General features: G+C 40.8%; 1 protein-coding gene across 1 annotated transcript; it reads right to left on the bottom strand.

The window, feature by feature from the left end:
• Positions 1–14,432: 14,432 nt before the first annotated feature.
• Positions 14,433–16,292, bottom strand: LOC149391257 (Tmem18). The gene is made up of 4 exons (XM_089620362.1): positions 16,036–16,292; positions 15,813–15,918; positions 14,801–14,949; positions 14,433–14,683 (listed from the first exon to the last, which is right to left on the bottom strand). Exons 1-4 carry the CDS (start codon positions 16,174–16,176, stop codon positions 14,588–14,590), a joined length of 492 nt encoding a protein of 163 aa, XP_089476488.1. The 5' UTR covers positions 16,177–16,292; the 3' UTR covers positions 14,433–14,587.

The raw sequence follows: 16,292 nt of genomic DNA, 5'->3' as shown, positions 1-16,292 counted from the left end.
AGATGGTAGCTCTGGTTTTTGTAATCTGAGGGAAACTCCGCCCCTTGTGCGGAGTGCTTTCAACGCCGATTTGGCTAGTGTTATGGCAGTGGCTTCCTCGCTCTCTCCTGTTCTTCGTGATCTGGGTTGACAGTGGGCTGGCGAGGTGGTGTTTAAAAAAAAAAAAAGGAAACGTATATAGAAGACATGTCATTTATTTTTCAATTATAAACAAGACACGTTGCATTTTTTGTGCTTATATCATATATTGGGCTTTGTAAACCATGTGATGTAGATATATGAAGGGATGGCTGGCTAAATAAATACTTTAAGTCACACTCACAATAAAGTTGTGATGTAGATACGTGAAGGGATGGCTAGCTAAACACATACTTTAAGCAACACTCACAATATATTAAAAAAGAATGTCTTTCATAGTTATAAAGTATTACACTCTATAACAAAATTTGAGTATGATATACTTTGTTGCTATTATCTCAATCAAGATCTCAATATACAATGAATTAAAAAAAAATCGTGCATTTCGTTGTAAACCTTTTTTTAAACAAAAATCAATCAAGACATGTTTCGACTCTTTTGTTGTTTAATAAATTTGTCAAATCTTGCAAAGTTTGTCGCAATGGTTGGCCTAAATTAAAAATCATCCTTTCCGGCATGATAAACCACAATTTTAAAGGACCTATCCTAGCTTCTCATTATGATACGGGTTAATTTCTTAACTTGATGATAACCAACCTCACATGACTTTCGAATCAAATATCAAGTCTTTAGCTCAATAATCACAACTTTTTGACGTCATGTTCCAAGATTCGGCCATTATTATATAGGTTCAAGATTCAAAGTTCAAACCTTTATTACTGTTAGGCTAGGTCTTAGTATTGTAAATAAATATGATTATGATCTCGCTGCTAAAAAAAAAAATAAAGCAAAATAATCCACTCCGCTAAAACATATCGCTAACTATATGCGGTAGAAAACCTTTGATTAAACTTAGAACTAATGTATACGTCATACTTTCCGGACACTAAAAATGATTATGAGATTTGTTAATATATGTTAGATATATTACTAGAAAAATATTTATTTTTCTGGAAAATAAAACTGACAGCTTGAGGAAAGGAAATAAGAAATACAACACAACACTATTATGAACAAAGAATATAAACAAAAAGGAAGCCACGCCGATGACCGTTCGACGGTCTCCTTAAAGTAATATTGCCCTCCCCGTGGGTGCCGAAAACGACGAGCAATTTACCTCCCAGGATACAACGGCGGAATGAGAAGAGGTTGCACCAAACTGACTTCTTCGGCGAACTAAACCTGTAACAGAACTGGTCACCGACTACAAAAAGGAAAAACAATTTCTGGGAGAGAGAATGAGCTGAGAGAAGCAGAGGAAACTGTGTGTTTCTGTGTGTGTTCGTGTATCTTCTAATGAGAAGAGCAAGCCTCTATATATAAAGGCCAAGGCTGAGTTGTTTGAAGTTCCAACACTGTCCAGCCTTAAAGGCAATCAAATGCAGGTTATTGCAACCATTTAATACACGGTCTTGAACTCACGGCCAAGTGAACAGTCAAACGTTTTCAGCCTTAATGGCATTGTTACACAGCCATAAAGAGTACTTAATGCTCAAAGAACCATTGGATTGAAGAATCCAAACTGTTGGCTTTAAGTCTCAAACGTACGCTCTGTCTCTTCGTCTGGTCGAGCTCGTCTAGTCGAGCTCGTCCAGTCGAACTGACTTCGTCACTAAGTCCAGTCGAGCTCGTACGGTCAAGCTCGTCCTGTTGAGCTCGTCCAGTCGAGCTCGTCCAGTCGAGCTGGAGAGACTTCGACACTTAGTCTCGTCGAGCTCTCCCTGTCCAGCTCGTCCAGTCGAACTGACTTCGTCACTAAGTCCAGTCAAGCTCGTCCAGTCGAGCTCGTCCAGTCGAGCTTGTCTAGTCGAGCTTGCCTTGCCCACTTGAGCTCGCCTCGCCCAGTCGAGCTGGACCAGTCGAGCTCGTCTAATTGAGCTCGCCTCGTCCAGTCGAGCTGGACTGACTTAGTCAGTTCGCCCACTTTCTCAATGTGACATACAGCATACTTCACACATCAATTTCTCATTCATTCTAGCTCCGTTTTTGGCAAAATTATAATCGATATTATACCTCATTCCGCAAGGAAGAATAATACGAAAGAATTATCAAATTCCATTGAGTGGACCCCACTCAAGACTTTGCCTAAAAACAGCAGCTTAATAGACAATAAATACTCACTATTGTCCATTTTCCTCTCTAATATTCCAACAATCCCCCACATGAATGAAATTGCATGACGACAACAAAAAGACTCGACACGAATCAATATGGTGATCAGTTCTACGGTCAATACCAGCATAGGATAGGTAGACAAAGTCCTTGAACCTTCCCTCGTAGAAGTATGTCATGTTTATGGACTACTCAGTAGACACGATGTCCTTGAACTGTTAGTCGTTTGTATATAAACGATGAGCATATATCTCGCTGATATTTTCCTGCCACAGGTTTTAGTTCTCATAGTTATGTTCATTTCGGCCCTGAACATGCGCCTGGTTCTGTAAGATTTTCTAAAGAATTACGCCCCTTTAATTCTCTTTCGAAGCGGCCTCACTTCTCTCTCACATAGGTGATCCTTACGACAAAGAGTAATCCCGCATTACTCGTTCGGAATCTCAAAGATCCGATTTCAAAGAATCATTAAAAGCACAATGCTTAGCCTCGTACGGGTGTCACTGGTTTTATCATAGGAATAGGACCGGGGTTTTCCCCCACAGTGACCTCACTTCATTCTAGCAGTTAGGTTGTCCCTTTGAACCAAGTTCTTGGGATCTCCAGTCATCATGGTTAGGTTTCCTTTGCTAAAACTTTTATTTCATGGGCTTTAGTCCCATTCCTATTGACATTTTCTCTACTTGGTCCCTATTTAACCCCTTGGTTAGCGGATCCGCAATATTGTCTTTGGACCTTACATAGTCAAAACTTATGACTCCAGACGAGAGAAGTTGTCTAATGGTGTTATGTCGTCAACGGATATGTCTAGACTTACCATTATACATAACACTTTGTGCTCTACCAATAGCAGATTGGTTATCACAATATATACATATTGCAGGCACAGGTGTTATCCAATTTGGAATATCCTCTACGAAGTTTCTTAGCCACTCAGCTTCTTCACCACACTTATCCAAAGCAACAAACTCAAATTCCATCGTGGATCTAGTTATCACGGTTTGTTTTGAGGATTTCCAAGACACAGCTGCACCACCTAAAGTGAATACATATCCACTTGTGGCTTTAGAGTCTTTTATATCAGATATCCAACTCGCGTCAGTGAAACCTTCAATGACTTCGGGATGTCTAGTATAGTGTAGACCATAATCACGAGTAAATCGTAAATACCTCAGTACTTTCACGATTGCTTTCCAGTGCTCAGAGCTTGGATTACTCGTGTATCTCGCAAGTCTACTTACAGAGTAAGCTAAGTCAGGCCTAGTACAATTAATCAAATACATTAGACTTCCTATTATTCTAGCATACTCGTTTTGAGACTCGCTATCTCCTTTATTCTTAGACAAATGGTGACTAGCGTCGATAGGAGTTCTAGAGACTCCACTATCATCCTTTGCAAATTTGTCTAGAATTTTATCAACATAGTGTGATTGACTCAAAACAAGTCCATTTGATGTTCTTTTAATCTTGATCCCCAAGATAACATCGGCTAATCCCAAATCTTTCATATCAAATCTCGAATTCAATATATCTTTTGTGGATTTAATCATGCTTTCATTGCTCCCAACAATAAGCATATCATCTACATATAGACACAAAATTACATAACCGCGTTCGGTCGTTTTAATGTAGACACATTTGTCACACTCGTTGATCTTGAAGCCATTTGACATCATTACATTGTCAAATTTTTCATGCCATTGTTTTAAATTTTTCATGCCATTGTTTTGGGGCTTGTTTGAGTCCATACAATGACTTAATCAATTTACATACTTTCCTCTCTTGCCCATGTGCTACACACCCCTCGGGTTGGTCCATGTAGATCTCTTCTTCGAGATCACCATTTAGGAAAGCAGTTTTGACATCCATTTGATGGATTTCAAGGTTGCGCAAAGTGGCAATGGCTATAATCAATCTTATAGATGTTATTCTCGTCACGGGAGAATAAGTATCAAAATAGTCAAGACCTTCTTTTTGACTATAACCCTTAATTACAAGTCTCGCCTTGTATTTATCAATTGAGCCATCCACTTTCATCTTCCTTGTGAAGATCCACTTAGAACCAAGAGTTTTACTTCCAGGAGGAAGGTCAACTAGTTCCCACGTGTGGTTATGCATTATCGAGTCAATTTCACTTCTTATGGCGTCCTTCCATAAGTGACCATCGACTGAATTTACAGCCTCTTTATAACTTAGAGGTTCGACCTCTAACATATAGGTAAGGAAATCAGATCCAAATGACTTCTCCACCCTAGCTCGCTTACCTCTTCGAGGTTGTTCAGATTCTATCTCATCCTCGGATTCCTCATCAAAATCTTGAGATATATCTTCTATATTCTCAAATTGTTGATTTGACGAACTCGGCTCATCTTCCTTAGTCTTATACGGAAATACATGTTAAAAAACGATGCATTTTTAGAATCAATAATAGAACCTTTGTTTATATCAGGATTCTTAGATTCGTGTACAATGAAGCGATAAGCATTGCTATGATGTGCATAGCCAATGAATACACAATCTACGGTCTTCGGACCGATCCTCATCCTTTTAGGTGCGGGAGCCAAAACCTTGGCCAAGCACCCCCACATTCGCAAGTATTTATAGGAAGGCTTCGTTCTTCTAAATAATTCAGACGGGGATTTATCCTCTTTCTTTTGAGGTATCTTATTCAAAAGATAATTTGCAGCCAAAATGGCTTCCCCCCACATTTCTTGTGGTAACCCCGAGCTTAGCAACATTGCATTCATCATCTCTTTAAGAGTCCGGTTCTTTCGTTCGGCAACGCCATTCGATTGAGGAGAATATGGTGGAGTGACTTCATGAATAATTCCATGTTGAGCACAAAATGTACCAAATGGTTCCACATATTCACCTCCACGATCACTACGCACCGTTTTAATCTTTTTACCAAGTTGATTCTCAACTTCCAATTTGTATATGGTAAATTTATCAATTGCCTCATCTTTGCTTTTAAGCAAATACATATAACAATACTTCGTACTATCGTCAATAAAAGTCACAAAGTATTTGTTACCACCTATCGTAGGCATGAATTTCAAATCGCATAAATCGGTATGGATTAATTCAAGTGACTCACTTTTCCTTTCAACACTATGAAAGGATGTTCTCGTTAATTTGGCTTCAACACATATCTCACATTTGTGTTTAGAGTCAATATTAAATTTTGGTATACAATCCAAATTAATTAATTTGCGCAAAGTATCATAATTCACATGACCAAGTCTACCATGCCACATATTAGATGACTCAAGCATATACGCAGAAGAGGAAGCATTCTCATTATCATTCTTGCCAGTAATGGCGATTACATTCATCTTCCACATATTATCTTTAATATAGCCTTTACCCACATACATCCCATTTTCACTAAGAACAATCCTTTGAGACTCAAAAACCATCTTAAACCCATGGTTACAAAGGAGAGTTCCAGAAATAAGATTCTTCCTAATGTCGGGTACGTAGAGAACGTTGGTGAGCTTCATTTCCTTCCCAGAGGTCATTTTGAGGATGACGTGGCCAATCCCCATGACGTCGGAGGTGGCCAAATTTCCCATGAACAGCTTCTCCCCAGTCGGGCGCATGTCGAGCGAGCAAAACGCGGTTTTGTTGGAGCAAACATGGCGGGTAGCTCCAGTGTCTAGCCACCACTCCTTGGGGTTTGAATCGACCAAGTTTACTTCGTAGACCACGGCGACGAGAAATTGGTCATCTTTCTCGGTCTCGACGGCATTGGCCTCACGCTTCTTCTTCTTTTGCGGCTTTCGGCAATCCGCGGCGCGGTGACCTTCTTTGTCGCAGTTGAAGCACTTTCCAACAAACTTTTGTTGGTTCTTCTTCTTGAAGGCAGCCCCTTTAGCCCCAAGCTTGTTGGCGGGCTTCTTGCCTCTCGAGCCTTCACCATGCTCGACGATGTTGGCTCTCTCGGACGTGGTTTTGAACCTCTTGTCGGAGCCACGGTTGTCTTCCTCTATGCGAATGCGAACCATCAAATCTTCAAGACTCATTTCCTTTCGCTTGTGCTTAAGGTAGTTCTTGAATTCCTTCCAACCCGAAGGTAGCTTCTCGATGACGGAGGCAACTTGGAAAGACTCGCTAATGGTCATTCCCTCGGCTTGAATCTCGTGAAAGATAAGTTGTAAATCTTGCACTTGACTCACGACCGTCTTATTGTCCACCATTTTGAACTCGAGGAAGCGGCCCACGATGTACTTCTTTGAGCCCGCGTCCTCGGTCTTGTATTTCCGATCGAGTGATTCCCAAAGCTCTTTCGAAGACGCCTTGGAACTATACACGTTGTATAGGGAGTCCGCTAGACAATTCATCACATAATTCCGACACAAATAGTCGGAATCCTTCCAAGCGAGAAACGCCATTCTCACTTTCGGATCGGTCTCGTCCGCTTGGAGAGTCGGAGGATCGTCGGTCAAAAACCGTACAAGACCAATGGTGGTCAAATAGAAGAGCATCTTTTGTTGCCATCTTTTGAAGTTCAAGCCATCGAACTTCCCCGGTTTCTCGGCCGGCATCATCACGGGAGGCCCTCGGACCGCGCCCGCATTTTGAACATGACCCACGGGTCCGTTCACGGCTATAGCCGCCATCGATTGAACAAGACCCTCGGGTCCGTTCCCGGTCGAAGCCTTCGCCAAGTTTTGCACGACGATGCTCGGGTTTGAGGCGTTGGTCGTCAATACCTCCACGTTGGAAGGCAGCGGGATGATCGGATTCCCCGACGCATCCACTCCGTTCAATAAGGTGTTGTTGTTGTTGTTTTCCATTACTACAAAAGAAAACACCCAAATCAAATTGTTGAAACAATCAACACAAATAAAAATAAATACGAAAACTCCTTCCACGAGCAAGCTGTCTCAGAGGAAATATTACTTTAAGATTGTTAGATATATTACTAGAAAAATATTTATTTTTCTGGAAAATAAAACTGACAGCTTGAGGAAAGGAAATAAGAAATACAACACAACACTATTATGAACAAAGAATATAAACAAAAAGGAAGCCACGCCGAGGACCGTTCAACGGTCTCCTTAAAGTAATATTGCCCTTCCCGTGGGTGCCGGAAATGACGAGCAATTTACCTCCCAGGATACAACGGCGGAATGAGAAGAGGTTGCACCAAACTGACTTCTCCGGCGAACTAAACCTGTAACCGAACTGATCACCGACTACAAAAAGGAAAAACAATTTCTGGGAGAGAGAATGAGCTGAGAGAAGCAGAGGAAACTGTGTGTTTCTGTGTGTGTTCGTGTATCTTCTAATGAGAAGAGCAAGCCTCTATATATAAAGGCCAAGGCTGAGTTGTTTGAAGTTCCAAAACTGTCCAGCCTTAAAGGTAATCAAATGCAGGTTATTGCAACCATTTAATACACGGTCTTGAACTCACGGCCAAGTGAACAGTCAAACGTTTTCAGCCTTAATGGCATTGTTACACAGCCATAAAGAGTACTTAATGCTCAAAGAACCATTGGATTGAAGAATCCAAACTTTTGGCTTTAAGTCTCAAACGTACGCTCTGTCTCTTCGTCTGGTCGAGCTCGTCTAGTCGAGCTCGTCCAGTCGAACTGACTTCGTCACTAAGTCCAGTCGAGCTCGTACGGTCAAGCTCGTCCTGTTGAGCTCGTCCAGTCGAGCTCGTCCAGTCGAGCTGGAGAGACTTCGACACTTAGTCCCGTCGAGCTCTCCCTGTCCAGCTCGTCCAGTCAAACTGACTTCGTCACTAAGTCCAGTCAAGCTCGTCCAGTCGAGCTCGTCCAGTCGAGCTTGTTTAGTCGAGCTTGCCTTGCCCACTTGAGCTCGCCTCGCCCAGTCGAGCTGAACCAGTCGAGCTCGTCTAATTGAGCTCGCCTCGTCCAGTCGAGCTGGACTGACTTAGTCAGTTCGCCCACTTTCTCAATGTGACATACAGCATACTTCACACATCAATTTCTCATTCATTCTAGCTCCGTTTTTGGCAAAATTATAATCGGTATTATACCTTAATACGAAAGAATTATCAAATTCCATTGAGTGGACCCCACTCAAGACTTTGCCTAAAAACAGCAGCTTAATAGACAATAAATACTCACTATTGTACATTTTCCTCTCTAATATTCCAACAATATATTCAGCAATGATCGAATAATATTTTAATCCTCGTTTCAGATTTAGCTTGCAAATAAAATAGCTCATCAACTCAACACTTCTGTTAATACTTTAATAATGATAGATTATGACGAATTTTTTTGGGACAAACGACTGCAAGAAAATATGACTAGAGGAAATTTTTTCGCTTTTTTTTTTTAATTAATTACAAATTTAGCCCCTCAACTTTGTTACTTGTAACGAGTTGGTCCTAAAACTAAATAATCTGCAGCGTTGCTCCCTCGTCATTGTTACTGATTCACTTTAACCCCTTCTGTTAACATTTTCGTCAATTTAAGCGGTCTTAGACCACGTGGCTTTCACGTGTTGGGCAAATTTGGAAGATGGCTTGCGATTTTTTCTCGAAAATAATCTCCATTCTGGCTTGAATTCTTTGAGAGGGAAAACAAATGAAAAGGTTTGAAAATCGTGGTGGAGAGTGAGTTGAAACCCTAGAATGGCGAAGACGAAGCAAAAATCGCCGCTGAAGAAGTCGCCGCTGAAGAAGTCGACGCTGAAGAAGTCGCCGGCGAGGAAGAAGCCTTCGATGTCAAGTCATTCGGCGGGAGAAACAAGCAAGAATCCTTTGAATACGCAAAAGTCGAAAAGGAATACAACCCCAATGCAATCTGGGTGTTATGGTAAGTTCCTTTTTTTATTGCTTAGTTTTACACAATAAAAGAATAGAATAAGAGATTGAAAATGGAGATTGGGACCACGGGGGGGGGGACCACTGGTGTTTATCTTCAGTTTTTGTCGAGGAAAGTGTCGTTTTTTGTCTCAAACGCATAAAGTGTAGGGTCTCCATGTTTATGACTGAGATTTTGAGTTGGTGGGTGTTATTTAATGGAATGGGGTTTTGCCTTTTTTTTGTTTGTCGAGGACAGTGGAGTCTTTGTCTCGTATGTAATGTGTGTTTTCCATTTTTTTTCCCAGAAGAATTGCTCAACAGCTTCACATTAAAAGTCTACCATGGTGGGTCAATGGTATTTGAGAATGGCGGAGCGAAATACGTTGGGGGTTCCATAAGTGCTATTGACTTAACAGATGTAGACAAGATGTCTGTTATGGAGTTGAATGGAATTTTGATGAAGGACCTGGGTTATTCATCCGGGGTTGTGTACTTCTTGAAGTCGGCTACGTGCGATCAGATGTTATTTGTTGAAAGTGATGACTTTTTGATTCAAGCCATGTCTGAGATATTGAAGACAAAGTGAGAGGTAGAAATGTTCTGTGATCACCCAGTTGAGCGAATAGAGTATGAAGTTGAGGATGATGCAGCACATCGTCATGGTGACAATGAGCAGCCAATACCTGCCGGTGACAACCAATCCCAAGTTCACATGGAGCTAGAAGATCAACATGGTGAAACCGAGCAAGCAGAGCGTGATGAACCCGCCAATCAGCAAGAAAACCCTGATGATAATGACCTTGATGATGAGCTGAATAGTGAGGACACGGATGAAGAGACATGGGAAGCAAGACAACCATGTGAAGTGGAATTCGGGTTTGAGTTGAGTGAAGAGGACATTGATGTTGATGGGGCAGCTGTGGATCTTGGGCTTGCTGGGATATGAGACAAAGGAAAGCGTATTCTCGAAGACGAAAATTCTGATATGGACAGTGAATATGAAATTGACGCTGACGTTGGAAGGGTAGACACAGATTCAGACGAAGGCACTGAAAAAGAAGATGACAAGCTTTGGAACAAGAGAAACCCCAAGAAAAAGCTGCCACGTTTTCAAGAGTTTAGAGAGGGAGCTGATATGGGTAATGTGAGCTTTAAATTAGGTTTATCGTTCCCAAACTCAAAAGTCTTCAAGAAGGCAGTGAGAGAATACGCAATCCGCGAGGGAAAGGACATTTATTTAAAAAAAAACGAGAGCACACGTGTACGAGCAGAGTGTAAGGACAAAGGCTGCAAATGGGTTTGTTACGCATCGAATATGGGGACCACTGGTCTATTCATTATCAAAACGTACAATGGTGACCACTCTTGTCCCAGAGTCAATCAAAACAGATTTGCTACCTCAGCATGGCTTGCGAAGACGTATATGCAAGCATTCAAAGACAGCGAATCCTGGTCCGCACCGGACTTCATGAATCGTGTTCAAAAAGATTACGTCCTAGAATGTAACAAGATGAAGGCGTACAGAGCAAAATGGCTTGCGACAAAGGTGATTGAAGGCTCGAATAAAGAGCAATACGCGGCATTGTGGGACTTGCAGCAGAACTGAAGCGCGGTCAAACCCGGGTTCAACCGTTGAAATTGAACCAGAAGCTAGCCCTGACGGTAAGTCGGTGTTTAAAAGGATTTACATTTGTTTCCAGGCTTGCAAGTTAGGATTTTCTCATTGCCGACCTGTGATCGGTGTCGATGGCTGCCATATCAAAGGTCACCACAGTGGCCAATTACTTTCAGCAATAGGGATTGACGCGAAAAACTCAATGTTCCCTATTGCCTACGCGGTGGTCGAATCAGAAGGAATATCGTCTTGGAGTTGGTTTTTAAATTTATTAAAGGAAGACGTGAAAATCAACAACAGACACCATTGGACTTTCATCTCGGATAAACAAAAGGGATTACAAGAAGCTTTGAATGATTTATGGGAAGAATGATCGGTCAAAGGTGAGCACCGACACTGTGCACGCCATATTCAGGGAAATTTCACGAAGGTAGGACTGTTCATAATTCTTGTTTTTTTTTTTTTTTTTATGAAAATAAATCACTGCTGTATTGTTAATAAGAGAGTGTTTTAATTACTTAATAAGAGGTCAATTTGTACGGTAGTAGCGCAAGAGCAAAATAGTCTTATGACTATTATTAATCTGCCCATTCTAAGGCTTTGAACAATTGATTTGGTAATGAAATCCAATGCTGAAACAACTTATAAGACATATGCTCATAAACTCAATTACATGTATTAAATGTCATTATAAAAAAAAAAAAAAATCTAAACTCAATTGTGCTATTTTTTATGAAAATAAATCACTGAGAGTGTTTTTAACATTAACAGGTTTTTAGAGGTCAATTTCTGAAGACCAAGATGATGGCCGCGGCTATGGCGTACTCAACGTCACGCTTTGAGGCAGAATTAGAGTTAATCAAAGCCGAAGATGAACATGCTTACAACTGGCTGATTGAAAAACAACCTCAACATTGGGCAAGGAGCCAATTCCGATCAGGTCCAAAGTGCGATATCTTATTGAATAATCTATGTGAAAGTTTCAATGGGACTAGATCAATGCTAATGGCCCGACAAAAACCGATTTTGTCAATGTTGGAGCGGATCCGAATGTGTCTACTTCAACGGTTCACAAAGCAGAGATTGGCTGCAGATAAGTGGAATGGAGAAATTGGGCCTCGAATTTACAAGATTTTGGAAACCAACAAAGTCCTCAGTGCACAAAATATAGCATATTGGGCCGGTGGATCCGATTACCAAGTCTCCAACATGTTCGTTTCAATGTACGCTGTTAATTTGTCACAACACACATGCTCATGTAACAGATGGAATCTTTCAGGTAATATCGTAGTTATAATCTTTCATGTCTTTTTACTAGACTTTACTGAACATGTCATACTCTTTGCAGGAATACCGTGCTCTCATGCAATAAGTTGCATTTGGCACAAACACGACGATCCTTTGAAGTATGTCTCAATGTGGTACAAGAAGCCTTGTTACCAACAAACATATGTGCACGGGATAAGTCCTATTAATCCGTTAGAACAATGGCCACGAACAGGACTGACCCCTATGTCCATGCCACCAGACCGAGCCAAACCGGGAAGACCAAAGAAGCTCCGACGACTCGCTCATGATGACGTTGTTCCAAGGCAGGCTACAAAGATGACACGAAAATATGTCATGTCACGGTGCTCACAGTGTGGCAAAGTGGGTCACAACATCAAAACTTGTTTCAGGCGGGAGCAAGAATCACGAGTAATTTTTAACACTGCACTGCACCATTTTTCCTGTCTTTATTGAGTGTACATAACAAATATGACATTTATTGAGTGCCACAGAGGCATGGAAGAGCAAACACAAGGACTACACAGCCACCTCAACCATCTCAACCATCACAGCCTCCGACTCAAGCTACACAGCCACCTCAGCCATCACAGCCTCCGACTCAAGCTACACAGCCACCTCAGCCATCACAGCCTCCGACTCAAGCTACACAGCCACCTCAGCCATCACAGCCTTCGACTCAAGCTACAAAACCACCAACTCAAGACACACACCCATTGAGGGTAAAAAATACTCATTCCTGTTTGAATTTCTTTTTTTCTGTTCTCATTTCCTGTTTGAACTTCTTTTTTTTTCTCATTCCTTTGTACTTTGAATTGTACAGAGAAGCCCGAGATTCAGGACTCACACCACACGACGGGATCTGATGCAACCGTGGGGTTTATTCAGAGACACGTAGATGTTTTCGACGTGACTAAGTTCAAGCCTGTTTTGTGTCCTCGTGTTGTCACTCTTTTGGTTTACGGATTTGTTTATGTACAAGTCTGTAATTTTGTAAAAAAAAAAAAGGCTAAAACATTGTTCAAAGGTTTGGCTTATATGGTATATTAGTTGTTCAAATGTAGTATCATGAGAAAAACTAGACAAACTCTTGATGACATTTATTGGCTACATACATTATGTATTTTTGGTTTATTGGCTACACTCATGACATAAGATCAGCACATCTCATCTCTTATTTTGACTATAAATTTGGACCATTTTATTTTCGGATTTTGTGAGCACAATGTGCAAATCTGTAACACTTCTTTTTTGTTTTTTTTTTATAAAACCTGGTGACAGCCCAGGGATCAGCCTCCAGTGCCAGTTTAGCCAGGGCATGAGCTAAACTCATGAGCAAATCCGTAACATTTCAATTATGTATTTCCATGATATTTGAACAACTCAGTTTATCTAGGGCATTAACTCTTGTCTTTCCATTATATTTGAACAAATCTGTAACATTTCAATTAGCCAGTACAAAACACCAACCATCACAGCCGTACAAAACACCCAACATACACAGTTTGTTGGTTTTAGCCCTGAATCAAAACACCAAAACAAAGACTAGAAACTCGCACACAGTAATTACCTACAAGGTCATACCAAGTCTCAAATTACAAAACCAGCATCATCAATTACTTGAACAACAGTACAACAACAATAAATAATACAAGCCATATCATCAATTTAATTTGTCTGAGATCTTTTGATTCCTTTACTGCAGTGGGTTGGTGGTCGTGTAATTCTTCGGCTACTGATTCCGGCATCGTCCTCTCAAATGCGTTAATCCTTTTCAACAGTCCGGGAATTATCATCGTTGATCTTGGGCACATTATGGGGTCAAGCCACTCATGAAATCCACATCCTGGCATCGCTTTATTCTGGTAAATCTCAAAAATGTTAAAACGCTATTTAAAAAATTGAAAACCTGTAAATTGGAAACAAACACGCACCTTATACTCAGGGCAGCCATAAAATCTTCGACCCGGATTTTCCGTCGTCCATGACGTGCGTTCGACCCCATTAAGCCTGCAGAAACACGCCGGAGCTCGTCGCCGAATGCTCGTCGATTCAACGACGTTGTTGACTTATGTGCAAGATTTTCTTCGCGAAGACGATGTACGACTAGATTCCATCTACCTTCAACTCGACACTCAAAAAGAAAACAATACAGCCCTAGATTGCATGAATCGTCATCTTATTCTTTCTTCAGCCCTAGCTCTTCGATTTGGGGATTTTCTCCACCATTTCGCGATTTCGTTTCTTTTCTTTTCACACGTACATACATATAACAAAGGAGATAAAGAAGGGCAAAACCATAATTTACCCGAATTTGCCCAACACGTGAAAGCCACGTGGTCTAAGACCGCTTAAATTGACGAAAATGTTAACAGAAAGGGTTAAAGTGAATCAGTAACAATGACGAGGGAGCAACGCTGCAGATTATTTAGTTTTAGGACCAACTCGTTACAAGTAACAAAGTTGAGGGGCTAAATTTGTAATTAATTCTTTTTTTTTACACAAAAATCATGCAATGCATTAAAATAGTAATGATGGCATTAGATGAAGCCCAATGGTACATAAACTCGATATATCCTAAATCTGCATCTGAATCTGAAGATCTGTTCTACAAAAGTGTGACAAAACATGGGAATTTGTAGATAAAGTTAGTCTTGCTTATTACGTGCAGCTCTTGCACGGTGTCTAAGCTCTGCTCTCTTCCACCTTACGATCATATGACACAGAGATAAGAGAGTGCTTACCTGAAAGAAAGGAAAACAGAAAAAATATTCCGACTCAGAACTTTCGTGAGGAAACACAACAATGTTCATGAAAAGAGACAACTCAAAGGAAAAGCTCATATGAGATAGACAGCTCACCAAAATTATGATTGAAATGACGAGAAGAGGCCCGGACCAGATCGTCGAAAGGAAAACTCCATTTGGGTCGAAATAGTTCTGCCCGGAAAAGCTCTTCCAGTTCTGGCTCAAGAGACTGTTGATCGTCTCGGCAAAATATACACCAGCCACTGCACAACAATTAACAAAGATAAGAAAGAAAAGTCTAGGCGATGTGAATGAGCGAGATGTATAAGAAAACTGGAAGACACATATATAAATAACAAATCGGGCATCAATGCAGGGAGAAATAGCTGGCTACTCCAACAAAGTTCGGTTTTATCGAGCTGCGATCAACTTCACAGTCAAGCACGAAGCTCCAACTTCATATTACAAACAAGAAGTGGCCAGATATAAAATATTCGAAGCATACAGAAAATACGATCCAACATCACTCCGAATGCAGTTGGGTTTGCTTGAAAATTCACAAAGATTGGTTCTAGGGATCCATTAATGCAGAATAAATCTGAGAATACCCATGAGATACTCTAACTCGGACATTGTGACAATCATAATTCAATATCAAGCTCTCTATCAACAGAAAGCTTTCGCGGAAAGAAACAGCTCGTTTGAAACAAAAATCTTTCTCTTTGAACATTGGTGCCAATGATTAATACACTAAAACCGAGCGACATATTGCATTACCAGAAATAAGTTTCTACACCAAACTGACCGATCCCTAACAAATAGAATCATCCAAATTCCAAAGCCCTAGACTGTAACTACATATAGAAATTTCCTAGCTGCTCAAAAGATGTATGAAAGTGCATTTGCAAATCCTAAACAGTACAGGCACAGAACACAATTTACTCCTACAAAACAGCCGTAATGGAGTTTACCACATCTTTTATCAACTCCAAAACTGGCAAGTCAGCGAAATTCCAGTTCTAACATGAAAGCTAAATCAACAAATTGAAACTAAAAACAAAAAGCATAAGCAACACAACCATAAATCTACTCATACAAATTTCATAAGCCATCAGAAGAAACTTACAAGCGAAAAAGAAAAGAAACATCTGGAAATTGATGTTCTTCCTTGTAGCAAAAGTTAAAACCAGCAACAAGAAATGGAATCCGAGCAAGCAAATAATCCACGGTTCCTGCGAAACACACGTAAGAACATTAAGACTTCGAAACAACCGAAATCAATGTTTTCCATCATATTAAATTTCTCCGGAGCCAAACAGAAAGTAATAGCAGAAAGGAAGAGGACGAACTTTCCAGTCGATGGCGTGGAAGAAGCCGAGGAAGTTGTCGTAAGCAGGGCCCATGGATGAGCGGAGCTCGGTGGAGAATTTTCCGATGAGATCGGACATCTGGTCGAGGTGTTCATCCATGGCGGATTTGAGAACCTCCATTGTTGGCGATGGAGATTTCAGATGTCAGATCCAAAAATTGTGTAGTTATTTATTATTCAAAGATCCCTCGCTTTCTTTTCGTTTTCTCGTGTACTATGTAGAAACGGTTATGACGA

Source organism: Urtica dioica, chromosome 7, assembly GCF_054948205.1.
Source record: "Urtica dioica subsp. dioica isolate 48M chromosome 7, U.dioica_male_clone48M_v1_H2, whole genome shotgun sequence".
NCBI classification, from domain to species: Eukaryota; Viridiplantae; Streptophyta; class Magnoliopsida; order Rosales; family Urticaceae; genus Urtica; species Urtica dioica.
The sequence above is the reverse complement of the archived record's forward strand: the minus strand, read 5'-3'. Positions and strand labels throughout refer to the sequence as shown.